At 48.2% G+C, this 11,589-nt stretch overlaps 2 protein-coding genes across 2 annotated transcripts; one reads left to right on the forward strand and one right to left on the reverse strand.

Moving 5' to 3' along the window:
- Window positions 1–277: 277 nt before the first annotated feature.
- LOC135818197 (transmembrane protein 258-like) lies at window positions 278–2,155 on the reverse strand. The gene is made up of 3 exons (XM_065331545.1): window positions 2,028–2,155; window positions 1,843–1,952; window positions 278–806 (listed from the first exon to the last, which is right to left on the reverse strand). Exons 1-3 carry the CDS (start codon window positions 2,028–2,030, stop codon window positions 680–682), a joined length of 240 nt encoding a protein of 79 aa, XP_065187617.1. The 5' UTR covers window positions 2,031–2,155; the 3' UTR covers window positions 278–679.
- Window positions 2,156–2,339: 184 nt separating this feature from the next.
- On the forward strand, window positions 2,340–10,275 carry LOC135818198 (protein adenylyltransferase Fic-like). Its single transcript, XM_065331546.1, has 7 exons — window positions 2,340–2,850; window positions 3,751–3,801; window positions 5,079–5,284; window positions 6,076–6,386; window positions 6,991–7,111; window positions 8,907–9,116; window positions 9,667–10,275. The coding sequence occupies exons 1-7, from the start codon at window positions 2,625–2,627 to the stop codon at window positions 9,952–9,954; spliced, it is 1,413 nt and encodes a 470-aa protein (XP_065187618.1). The 5' UTR covers window positions 2,340–2,624; the 3' UTR covers window positions 9,955–10,275.
- The last annotated feature ends 1,314 nt before the right edge of the window (window positions 10,276–11,589 follow it).

Consider the following 11,589-nt stretch of genomic DNA (forward strand, 5'->3'; position numbering starts at 1 on the left):
GCTTACGTAGTCGAAGAATGTGCGTGCGTGTTGCGAGAGACAGAGATAATAGATAGAGAGAGGGGGGCAGGGAGAGAGAAAGAGAGAGATAGAGGGGGGGGGGGGGGAGAGAGAAAGAGAAAGAGAGAGAGAGAGAGAGAGAGAGAGAGAGAGAGAGAGAGAGAGAGAGAGAGAGAGAGAGAGAGAGAGAGAGAGAGAGAAGACCTGGAGAACCGCGGCTGAATCACCCATTCATCACTCCGATCACTATTCGCACCAAAGCAACATACCGGTAGCATTTCAGTTTTTCAGTGTTTTTGGTCTATTTTCTGTTCTTGCAATAACCTACTTGTAGGATCATTGCAGTCATATGACTTTGTGTGAGTGAGTGAGCAGAACCATTGCTATAATGATGGCCAAGTCAGCAGCACAGCAACAGAGCATGGCTCGTAGAACACAGCGCACGCGCTAGCTAAACCAGAGTTCATACAGAGAGAGAGCGATGACGAAAGAATAGTGTGGTCTTTGTCGCAGTTAGGGCGTTTGGCGCATCACTACTACCGTCAAACATCAGCGCAGGATAAGAAATGAAATGATAAACGAAAACGGCAAAACGAAATTTTATACTGATGAGACGACGGGGCAGTGAAGCGCTCAGCGGTGTGAGTAGGCATTTTAGAAGTGTCTTACGTATTGAATTCTATACGTATATGCCTACCCATAACAGCAGGAAGAGTGAGCCGAAACCGAGGAAGATGGAGGCGACGAACGATACCAGCAGCTCCTTGGACAGGTCGCGGGTCTTTGACGTTGATGTTACTTCATAGCTATAGACGGCAATGGTCAAGGAAAAACTTACAAACTGCAATACAAACACTGAACATATCTAATACTTCAAGGACAATTACCGGGGCGGAAGACATTCTTCGTCGCCACTTAGGCAAGTAATTAGTTGAAGTGTTGATGAAACAAGCTTGCAAAGCCTAAACGCAGATCCATTCTATACCCCAACGGATGTGGAAACAAGCTGGATATTGAGCAGCAAACATACTGTACTGTATGATCGAAATAGCTAGATGCCCGGTGACTGAGTATATTTATATTCTAAATACTTGGACAATCAAACCCTTGAAATGCAGAATAGGAAACTCAGGACTTATTCAAGGGTTGCAGCCAGCCTCTAGCCATTGACAATTGCAAACTTACAAAACCTAAACCAAGAGTACAAAACCAGAATGCGCAACTCCCCGTCTGTGTCGCATAACACCATCACCACGTGGAAGTTTTCGTTCAGGTCATCATGAATCGTAGGATTTATGTCATACCATAGCCAGTACATGTTTTAGGTTGAGGGTCAAATCACCACATCACTAAGGTGATGACCGGGAATTTGCATGTATTTCCGATAGTGGAACGACGAGCAACAATGCACAACAGAAAATACCCTGGTGCAACGGTCGGTCACATGGCCAAATGTCACATGGCCAAATGTAAAGCGGTGTGGGATGGAGCAAAGGTGAGTCAGTCAGTCACTATGACCTACACAAAAACTTCGCTGTGGGTGGGCTCCTTCTCCTGGACTTGCATACTCTGGCATACATACTCTTTCATGAACCTATTCCAAGAAATCGTACACTGACACATCATTTTTCTAAGATACAATAATTATTTTGCACATAATTGCTGTCCAATTTCAATCTCAGTGCAAAAAAAATGATAGAAATTGTTCTCAAGCCATCCACAAACTCTGCATTGACGATAAGTGTATAACGCCCAGCCTAACAATTTTATCTGCAGTATCCTTCCTATACACCGAAATGCCAGCCCGATCAAGTACTCATCCTACGCGTACGTGGAGGATACACAAAGAACCAGGCCATGAAAAACAGTCCAATTCCTAGGAGCAACACCGTCAGCTGCGGAAACAGCGTCGGGTTGATGGGACTGACGTGATCGACATACGGAATGGCCTCCTGCATCAACACATCCATTTACAGTCAATGAACCTCCCGCTTGGAGCACTTCTCGCCATCACCTGAAATACTCACCATTTTCAACAAACTTTCTTTCTCACACGTACACTCAGATTTGTTGCTTGGCCACGTCGTCACAAGCACAAATCCGATGGAGATCCCTCATCCCTGCGCCGCCGTAGCGCAAGCTTTGCAGAGGGCATGCGCAGAGATCAAAGATCATGGTCACGTGCTGAGTAGAGTCATAAAGTTACGATGTAAACAGGGGTTTTCCCAAGTCGTGGGCAGTGCGGAAGGCGACGTGGCGAGCGTGGGCTTTTTTTGAAGTTTTGCTTTTCCTTGTCCCGATCCCATCAGGCATCACCGGTGCACCACTTGTACTGTCTGTTCATCATGATTGTTCACTGTGTCATTCAGGACATTCTTGGGAGTGTTCGTAAACGAAAGGACTGAAAGGAGTATGGCTGCCAGAACCCCTTCAGATAATACTAACGCTTTATTACGTCTTCACGCGCAGAGTTAGATAATTCGTTGGTCTCCTTTCCCCATCGATTAGACCGGTGTGGACAGTAGGACACTGTACGATGAAACGAGAGCTTCCATTGTCTTCATTGGCAGTATTCTGCAGATATTAGACAGATAAATCAGTGTTGCCAGAGAGGCAAAGAGGCCATGGCAGCATCCCCTTGTGTCTGGTTTATCACGGCTCTGCTGCCGTTCGTAGGCTATCTTATAGCTGTTTTCCTACACGCTCCCAAGCAGTTTGATGGCGTGCGACAAATTACGACGCGATACCTCAATTCTGTCGCAGAAAAAAGGTCCGAGCCTAAGTCAAGTGATTTGGCTTCCGTCAGTGATAGAATGAGCCCATTTCTTATGATGCCTGAAGCAGTCGGAGGTAAATTCTTGTTGAATTCACGAGTACTTACACAGGACAAGAAGTTGTATTGTGTTTGTGTGTGTGTATGTGTGTGTGGGTACATGGTGTGTGTGTAGAAGGTCTCTCTCTCTCTCTCTCTCTCTCTCTCTCTCTCTCTCTCTCTCTCTCTCTCTCTCTCTCTCTCTCTCTCTCTCTCTCTCTCTCTCTCTCTCTCTCTCTCTCACACACACACACACACACACACACACGCACCATGTACCATGTGTACGCCCGTCGCAAGAGAAGCACGCAAATCTGCAAATGCACTGGATGTGCACCCCCCCCCCCCCCTACACACACACACACGCGCGTGCAAGCGTGTGCGCACACACGCACGCATGAAGCTACTGCATGTGAGGTAGTTGTAGCATGTATGGAAACGACATGAGGGCATAGCACTCAAATGGTATGTGTCTTTACCCCGGATTTAGAAATTTTGTGGTCCAGGATCTACGCAACATGCTATTGTGATTGTGATTGAGCCAAAGGCCCAGACTAAAGACATATTGAGTTGGTCCTGCCCTTGTGGAACGAATACCGCGGGAGAGAAACCCACATGTCCGCTTCCACGTTCCTATGTTGTATCCCCAGCTGTGGTGACCACCTGCTACGCGCATAGAAGAAATTATCTCTATGCCATGTTACTCTCTCTCTCTCTCTCTCTCTCTCTCTCTCTCTCTCTCTCTCTCTCTCTCTCTCCCTGCCTCTCTGAGAGAGCAGGTCATCATCAATAGATACAGAAGTAAGCCGGGTGTTTGTGTGACCCTAGCTTGGCCACCCTAATGGGATATCACAGTACGTGTACTGCCTTGCTGCTGCATTGGCATGTGTTTCCGAATATTGTGATTCCTTTCTGTGCATTGATGATCTGCCGTTCAGACTGGAAGTTTCATTCACGGCGGAAAGAAGCTCCTCCCGACCCATTCCCAGGTAAGTAGGTCCGTTTCTAAAATAGCAGCAAGGCCGTCATTTATTTATTTGTATTACCAGCAGCAGGCGAATAAAAGTATAGGTTGCCAGTTTGCCGGAATCGGTAGAAAACCGGCTTGAAAGTACTGGCGTGAAAACTAGGCGTTCCTTTTCGAATACACGCAGTATGTCGAATGAAATTGGCTTCTTGCTGAGGCATGTGACTTGTTGAGACGAGCGGCCTGGATCTGGGTGGGTGTGACTGTCCAAGCCACTGGGCCTGGATCTGGGTGGGTGTGACTGTCCAAGCCACTGGGCCTGGATCTGGGTGGGTGTGACTGTCCAAGCCACTGGGCCTGGATCTGGGTGGGTGTGACTGTCCAAGCCACTGGGCCTGGATCTGGGTGGGTGTGACTGTCCAAGCCACTGGATCACAAGCGGTCCAACTCGGCGAATATACATGTACTGCACAGTCACCACCGGGGCCGGGGGGGGGGGGGGGGGGATGCACGCAGTGGGCTGGCAGTGCTCAATACCCGGAGGCAGAGCGTAATACAGAACAGCAAGGGCAATCGAGGCGAGAGCATGACACGTTTAAGTTGCAGCAAACAAGCCTTGATTGCCCTTGTTGTCCTGTACTGTACGGTCATGTTTACTGCCGTGGGTTTGCTGGCAGTGCGTCTGCACAATCTCATCACTGGCGAGGCTCACACACTTAACACCTGGCAAGATTTCTCGTCAGTTGACGGCGAGACGCAGCCTCCCAGGCAGGGTGTGGACGTTTGACATCTACATTCGTAGAAGCATAGCGACCCATCTTTGTTTCTCGCCCGGGAAAGGACTATTTTTGCATCACGGTATAATACTGCAATGCCGAACTGCACAGTAGTAGCTGTGTGCACGTGTACTATATTTCACACTCTGAAAATCTGAATCAGAGTTTCTGTTACAGTACAGTGAAAGCTGTCTCAGACGACTGCTCAAGGGACTTTCAAAATGTGGTCTCTGTTACCAGGTGGTCGCCTTATCCAGGGTCAATTGACTGGAAATAGTATCCCTTGGTCCTGGTTGCAGTGGTCTTCTGGGACAGGTGGCCACCTTATCCGAGTGGTTGCCTTGACAGGTTTCACTGTACTTTTGATATTTGTTTTGTCACGTACCTTTGTCCATCTCACTTGTCTCTATTCATGTCCCATGAATTAATTTTCATTTCGATCCCATGGCAGCCGCTGCGCAGCTTCAGTACCTGTTGGCCTTCTTAAGAAATCTCCGTTGTCTCTCCCCCTCCTTGCCTGTAGTTGCCATGGAGACCGAAGCGCAGGTTGCCCTGCGCCAGGCCAAGAGCATGTACGAGAGTGGACGCACCGAGAAAGCCCAGCGTCTCTTCCAGCGCGCGCTGCAGTTCTCGCCTCGCTCGGCCGATGCCCTCAGTGCGTACGGCGAGTTTCTGCACCGCGAGAAGGAACCGCTGGAGGCAGAGAAGCTGTTGGCCAAGGCGTTGCAGGTACGTGTAAATGTCCGAAAATTTAGGTGCTCAAAATGTTCCGCATGCTGGCAAGGGGCCAGGTTACTAGGTGAACAGAACATTTAGGTGCAGGGAAGCACTCCCCTATTGGATTATGTGTAGGGTATCAGTGTTTGTGTGGCTATTGAAATTATGGGTACGAAAGAGATGCACCGAAAGTAGCGAAATGTTGTGAAATTGCAGCATTTCTTTTCTTTTCCTGGGCTGTATGATAGACTGTCCAGTGCAGCAGGACTGTATGGTTTGCGAAAAAAAAGTCAAAATATAAACTGGACAGTTCACGTGTGCATACAACTCAGGATCATAGTGATCATTTTATCATACAGTAAAACCTGTCAAGGCGACCACTCGGAAAGGCGACCACCTGTTAAAGAAGACCACTGGAACCATGACCAAGGGATGCTATTTCCAGTCAATTGACTCTGGATAAGGAGACCACCTGGTAACAGAGACCACATTTTGAAGATCCCTTGAGCAGTCGCCTTCGACAGGTTTTTCACTGTACTGACGGTAGCTTGCTAGTACTGCATTACTGTACAAGCAGAAATATTCGTCTGGATTTTTAATTTCGTCTTTTTCGTCCAAGGAGGTTTTGGACTAAATTAAACACTCTTATGATCCATGGACGAAATTTACAACCAGACGAACTCCCTTTCTTAGGAGTTGGACGAAATTATTGACCGACGAAATTTTCTGCCTCTACAGTACCTCATGCTGCACACGTACTGGTCACTGATCACACATGGGTGCGTGTTCTGGTTGTTGTGCAGGTACGTCCTGACCATCCGGACGCACGGCGTATCCTGAACATGAACTCGGCCGTCGTGGAGGACATCGACCGCGCGCTGTTCGTCGCCGTCGACGCTAAGCGCAACTCGCTGCTGAAGGTGCCGCACGACGACCCGGCCTTCATCCGCGCCGTCCGCGAGAACTACGTGCGCCATGTTTACCATAGCAACGCCATCGAGGGCAACACGCTGACGCTGAGCATGGTGCGCTCCATACTGGAGACGGGGCTGGCGGTGGCCGGCAAGAGTATACGCGAGCACAACGACGTGCTCGGCCTGGACTTGGCACTAACGTAAGACAACATGTCACTTGCAACACAGGGTGTGTAGCGTGTACGGTAGTTGTTTTCGGTTTGGTCTGTTGTTGTGCTTGTTTTAGGGAACACAGCCCCATGCTGTGTTATCAGTCATGTTGAGTGTTGGGTGTTGCGTTGGGAGACATGAATGATTACGAAATCCCTTCCATTAAGTGCAAATTCGAAGGGTTCTTTGCTTCGGCGACCGAGCTGTTTCGGGGTATGCAAACAGCTGGTATTAGTATTGTGATTGATCGCAGGCGACAAGTAATGTCCTATCGAGAACTGAATAAAATCCGTCTCAAAACCCCGTGGGTCTTGCGTCACGGGTGAATTTGCTCGAAGTGACTGCAGTAGAGTTACGCGTACATGTATGTGTACCGAACACCCTTCTGGGATGCTGGATACTGTGTGGATAGTGCATGTATGTAGTGTTGATTTGCCAGTGTCTGCTGCTTTCCGTTTGCTCTCATGTCCACTTTTGGTCTGAGAGCAGATACGCTGTGACAACGTGTGCTCGTTGTTATGTTTTGGAAGCTTTTTTCTTGCGACCTGCAGGCGTCGTGTTTATCGTCTTGTCTTGCTCTTGTCTCCTGTGCAGTTTTGTCCACCAGTCCACGCTGAAGCGGCTTGAGCTCACCGTGGAGGATGTCATTGAGCTCCACCAGCGTATCATGGGCCACTCTCAACCGCTGGATGCCGGCAAGTTCAGAGACACCCAGGTCAGTGGACTCGCTGCGCATGCTGTTTTGTGCTGTGGTTGCCTTCTTTTTTTCATATTGGTTCCACTCTCCACACACTTAACATTCCATGCACACGCTCTCCACAAGAATACTTGTACTTTGAAGTACTCAAAGTACACTCGGACATCTCTTATCCGGGCACCTTGGGACCGGGCACTGCCCGCATCTCAGGATAACTCATCTACCATGTATCATCTCATTTTTGAAGAAGTTTTTTTGGCACGTATTGCACATGTTCAGGTTACAGAAGGAATCCACTGATAAAAAATGTGTGGATTAGGCCAAGTAAAAAAAAAGCTAGATGATCGTCCCCGTCCGCCCCAGTTTTTGTCAGCGCCCCAAGAAATATTTTATTTTTTAAATCGTGAGTTTTTGCCGAAATCGTTGGTTTTTTACCGATCGCGGATGCAGGAAACATGTGCACGCTTTGTTTAATACTTTCTTTACTATATGGACCACATACTACTAGTATATCACAACGTCAGTATCGATCTGCTGAAGAAAGAAAAAGAAAAAAAGAAAAAAAAGAAAAAAAGAGAAAAAAAACCTTGATGTTGTTGTGTACACTGTGTGCATGAGAGGGTAAAAAGTAAAAAAATAAAAATAAAATCCTCCCGCCCTCCCCGATTTTTCCAAAAAAAAGGACGATCATCTAGTAATTTTTTTTACTCGGCCTTATACAGGTTGGCAGTGACAAATAAGCACTTAAATTGTACCCGTGCATACGAAAAAAAAAGTTCAAACCCCCAAATTCAAAGCATTTTTGCCATAGGAACTCAAGCTGAAGGTGCCCGGTAGAGAGACGTGCCCGTATCTGAGGCATCCGGATAAGAGACGGTTGAGTGTACTCATCTTTTTTTCTCATCTTGGTTCCCCTCTCCACACTCCCCATGCCATTATACACACACTCTTCATAAGCCCAGTCATGTGGCAAGGATGTGTGATACCTAGTTTATCTGGGCGGTCCCGGACCGGGCACTGCCTGTAACTTTGAAATGTCCGTGACTCCGAAATACATTTATTTTGATGGGGAAAGGCCACAGATATGGCATGTGATGTCACTATTTCCGCTAGCCTTAAACAAAAAAAGTAGTAATATTTCGGATTATTTCCACTAAAACTCACCCATCTCACCCATAACTTTGGTATCCGGCTACCTGGCGTATGAGTGTAACCCAAGAAGTAGCTCCATGCCTGCTGCTGTATCATGCAGCTGCTCCGCTGGCTTGTTATGTGTAGCCCAAGAAGTAGCTCCATGGCTGGTGCTGTATCATGCAGCTGCTCCGCTGGCTTGTTATGCTCCGGTGTGTAACATTACGGCTGTCTGTGACACCATCCTGTCTCCATGCATAACTTTCGTAATCATCTGTAACCTGCTGTGATGCTCCTCGCGTCCAGTGTTAAGTGTTGTGCAGCAATGCACCACTTGCACTTTGGTCTCGGTACTTCATATGACTTCTGATGGATATTGTATGGTGCTGACTCCTTGCAGGTGCTGGCTCCCAGACCATCCTGCTTTTGTAGGATCTAGTTGTATGCTTCCTTATTCCAAGTCAATCGTTTCGCCCCTCTCTCTCTCTCTCTCTCTCTCTCTCTCTCTCTCTCTCTCTCTCTCTCTCTCTCTCTCTCTCTCTCTCTCTCTCTCTCTCTCTCTCTCTCGCCCCCCCCCCCCCTCTCTCTCTCTCTCTCTCTCTCTCTCTCTCTCTCTCTCTCGCCCCCCCCCCTCTCTCTCTCTCTCTCTCTCTCTCTCTCTCTCTCTTTCTCTCGCTCGCAGGTGTTCGTCTCCAAGCATGTACCGCCATCTCCGAGACATCTTCCTGACCTGATGGACAAGTTTGGTCAGTGGCTGGTCTCAGCGGAGGCTGCAGCAATGCACCCTATAGCCCGCGCTGCCATGGATCACTTCAAGCTGGTGCACATTCACCCGTTTGTGGACGGCAACGGTCGCCTATCTCGTCTGCTCATGAACATTCGACTCATGCAGGTAAGCGCTGGGGTGTTGGCCAAATCAACACACTACAATTAGGGCTGAGTCGGGTAGCATTTTTTCGGGTACCGGGTTCGGGTTGTTTTCCACGGGTAGCACGGGTACCCGATCGGGTAATGTTTCCATGATAACACCACAATGCACCCCTTCCCTTACACACTGGGTGGACATGCAGAGTATTACATGAATTTGTACACGTGCACTGTACATGATGTCATCTGCGACTTCGGGTGTTCGGGTTCTATTCTGTACCCGTGCTACCCGAGGTCCTCACGGGTAGCACGGGCACCCGACTACCCGTGCACACCACTAAGTACAATATTGTCTGTACCGTAAAGTGGCGTCCACTAAACTCTCTATCAAGTCGTCGTGTTGCGTGATGATGGCTGCAGCACTCGTGCCTTTCATCGCTCTTATTGTCCGCAAGCGAAGATCCCTGGTTCGAGTGACAGTCAATTTTTTCTTCAGTCTTTCCCCGTTTGCATCTTTCCCCTCAAACCCATGACTATCTTGTTGTATTGTTTCCCTTTGTGTTGTTTCCGTCTAGGGCGGCTACCCACCTATTATTGTACCCGTTCAGGAGCGCTACACCTACTACGAGATGCTCTCACTCGCGGACGGTGGAGACCCGCGGCCGTTCATCCGCTACGTGGCGAACCTGACGGACCGCACTCTCGAAGAGTACCTGCTATTCACGCAGAAACAGATCGTGGAGACCGCTGTTCCCGTGGTGGATGCTGAGCCGGTTGCAGCCGACCCCACTGCGACGGCTCAATCGGCGGAAGAGCCCGATGCCGATGTGCATGATCAGATCCATCATAAATTTCATCCTTGAGTGAGTGCTGCGCGTTGAATTCTACTTTCTGTGGCCTTGAGGGAGCGTTGATAATTATTCAGCAATATATCTGTTTATTCGCAGTCATGCTCTGCTTGTGGTCGTGTTTTGTGTTATCTATCCTGTATACTTTTTGAGAGAGAGGTGTTTGTGTGGGTATGTGGGTGTGCATCATCTTAAATTATTCTGACTTTTCTAGACCGAATTAGGTACCCCTGCTGGTCAGGTGTGAGTTATATATTTTTTGTGTGTCTGAAGTATTTTTTTATCTATCTAATCTCTCGACATGACAATGAAGTACCGAGTGAGTGATAAAACTTACACGAGAAATACCGGTACGGTGTGTGTGTGTGTGTGTGTGTATGCTTCAGCCTTGCAAGCTGTTGAAAGGTGCAATCCCAGCACAAGTTGCTATGACTTCTGCCGTAGCATTGCTATCATCGCCTCCGGCGATGGGCGTCAAAGGTGTGTGTGTGTGGTGTGTGTGTTGGCCCTCCAATGTTACTCTGTGTTGCTTGAAGGTGGATATGCAGGCATGAATTCTAAGCACAGGGAGAAAGCTGTTCTTTATATTGTGGTGGCACTGATGGAAGAGGTGCTGCTGCTGATGGTTGTGCTATGACATAGGTCATCATCAGATAGGCACTTGCTTCCTCCTGTGTGGCCGGTAGATCATATTTTAATTTAATATTCCGAGCCCCAATTTGTCTCTACGGAAATGCATGGTGAATGGTGCATGAAATTGAACGCACGCTTTCCGACTGTACATGTAGTTCCACTCAGCTGCAAGGACTGCGATCAAGCTCAGTGTATTGGCCACACGGTACATGTACAGTAGTTGTATTCAGCCTTTGAGCAGCAGGGACATGCAGCCCACCTGTATGTGCTGTGCCTGCGACCACCGTGATTGATATACCCGTCACGTGGAATAAGACACTGGCGGGCAGACAGCGCATATCCAAAGCATTCATTGCCAAGAACACACATACCGTATATTCTCTATTATAAGCACATGTCTCCATTACTAGCACAGTCTCTAATACTAGCACACTGTGAGCACCTTTCGAAACATTATAAGCACAGTCTCTATTATAAGCACGGTCTTGGTGGAAATCAATGCTGCATGCATGATATCTAGCATGTATTTCTTCTTGCTCTGTATGGATGTATTGGTTGAAAAAATATAAGCGCAGTCTCCAATATAAGCGCGGTCTCCAATATAAGCACGGGGTAGAGGGGTGTTAAAAAAATATATAAGCACGGCGCTTATAATAGAGAATATACGGTACATGCACCAAGGAGTAGTAAAATACCAGTATTTTACTACTCCCTGCACACACACACACATCGAAGGACAAAGAGCCCCAGGGATGCCGGTGACGGATCCGGTGCTCGAGACCGGTGACGCAGACGCGCAGTGCATCCAAGAGGCAAGGTCATGCCACTTCCTGCATCTTCATGGCTTCGGGAAAAGGAGTCGTGTGACAATGGGTGTAGAGCTGAATATTTCATGGTCGCAGCTATTCCGCATGACCATTTTCTCCGGAAGCAGCAATCACCAGTTTGCCCCCCCCCCCCCACACACACACGGTGACACACACACGCACACAGGTGCAACATTGCCAACTTGACAAA

Source organism: Sycon ciliatum, chromosome 5 (genome assembly GCF_964019385.1).
Source record: "Sycon ciliatum chromosome 5, ocSycCili1.1, whole genome shotgun sequence".
Classification (NCBI taxonomy): domain Eukaryota; kingdom Metazoa; phylum Porifera; class Calcarea; order Leucosolenida; family Sycettidae; genus Sycon; species Sycon ciliatum.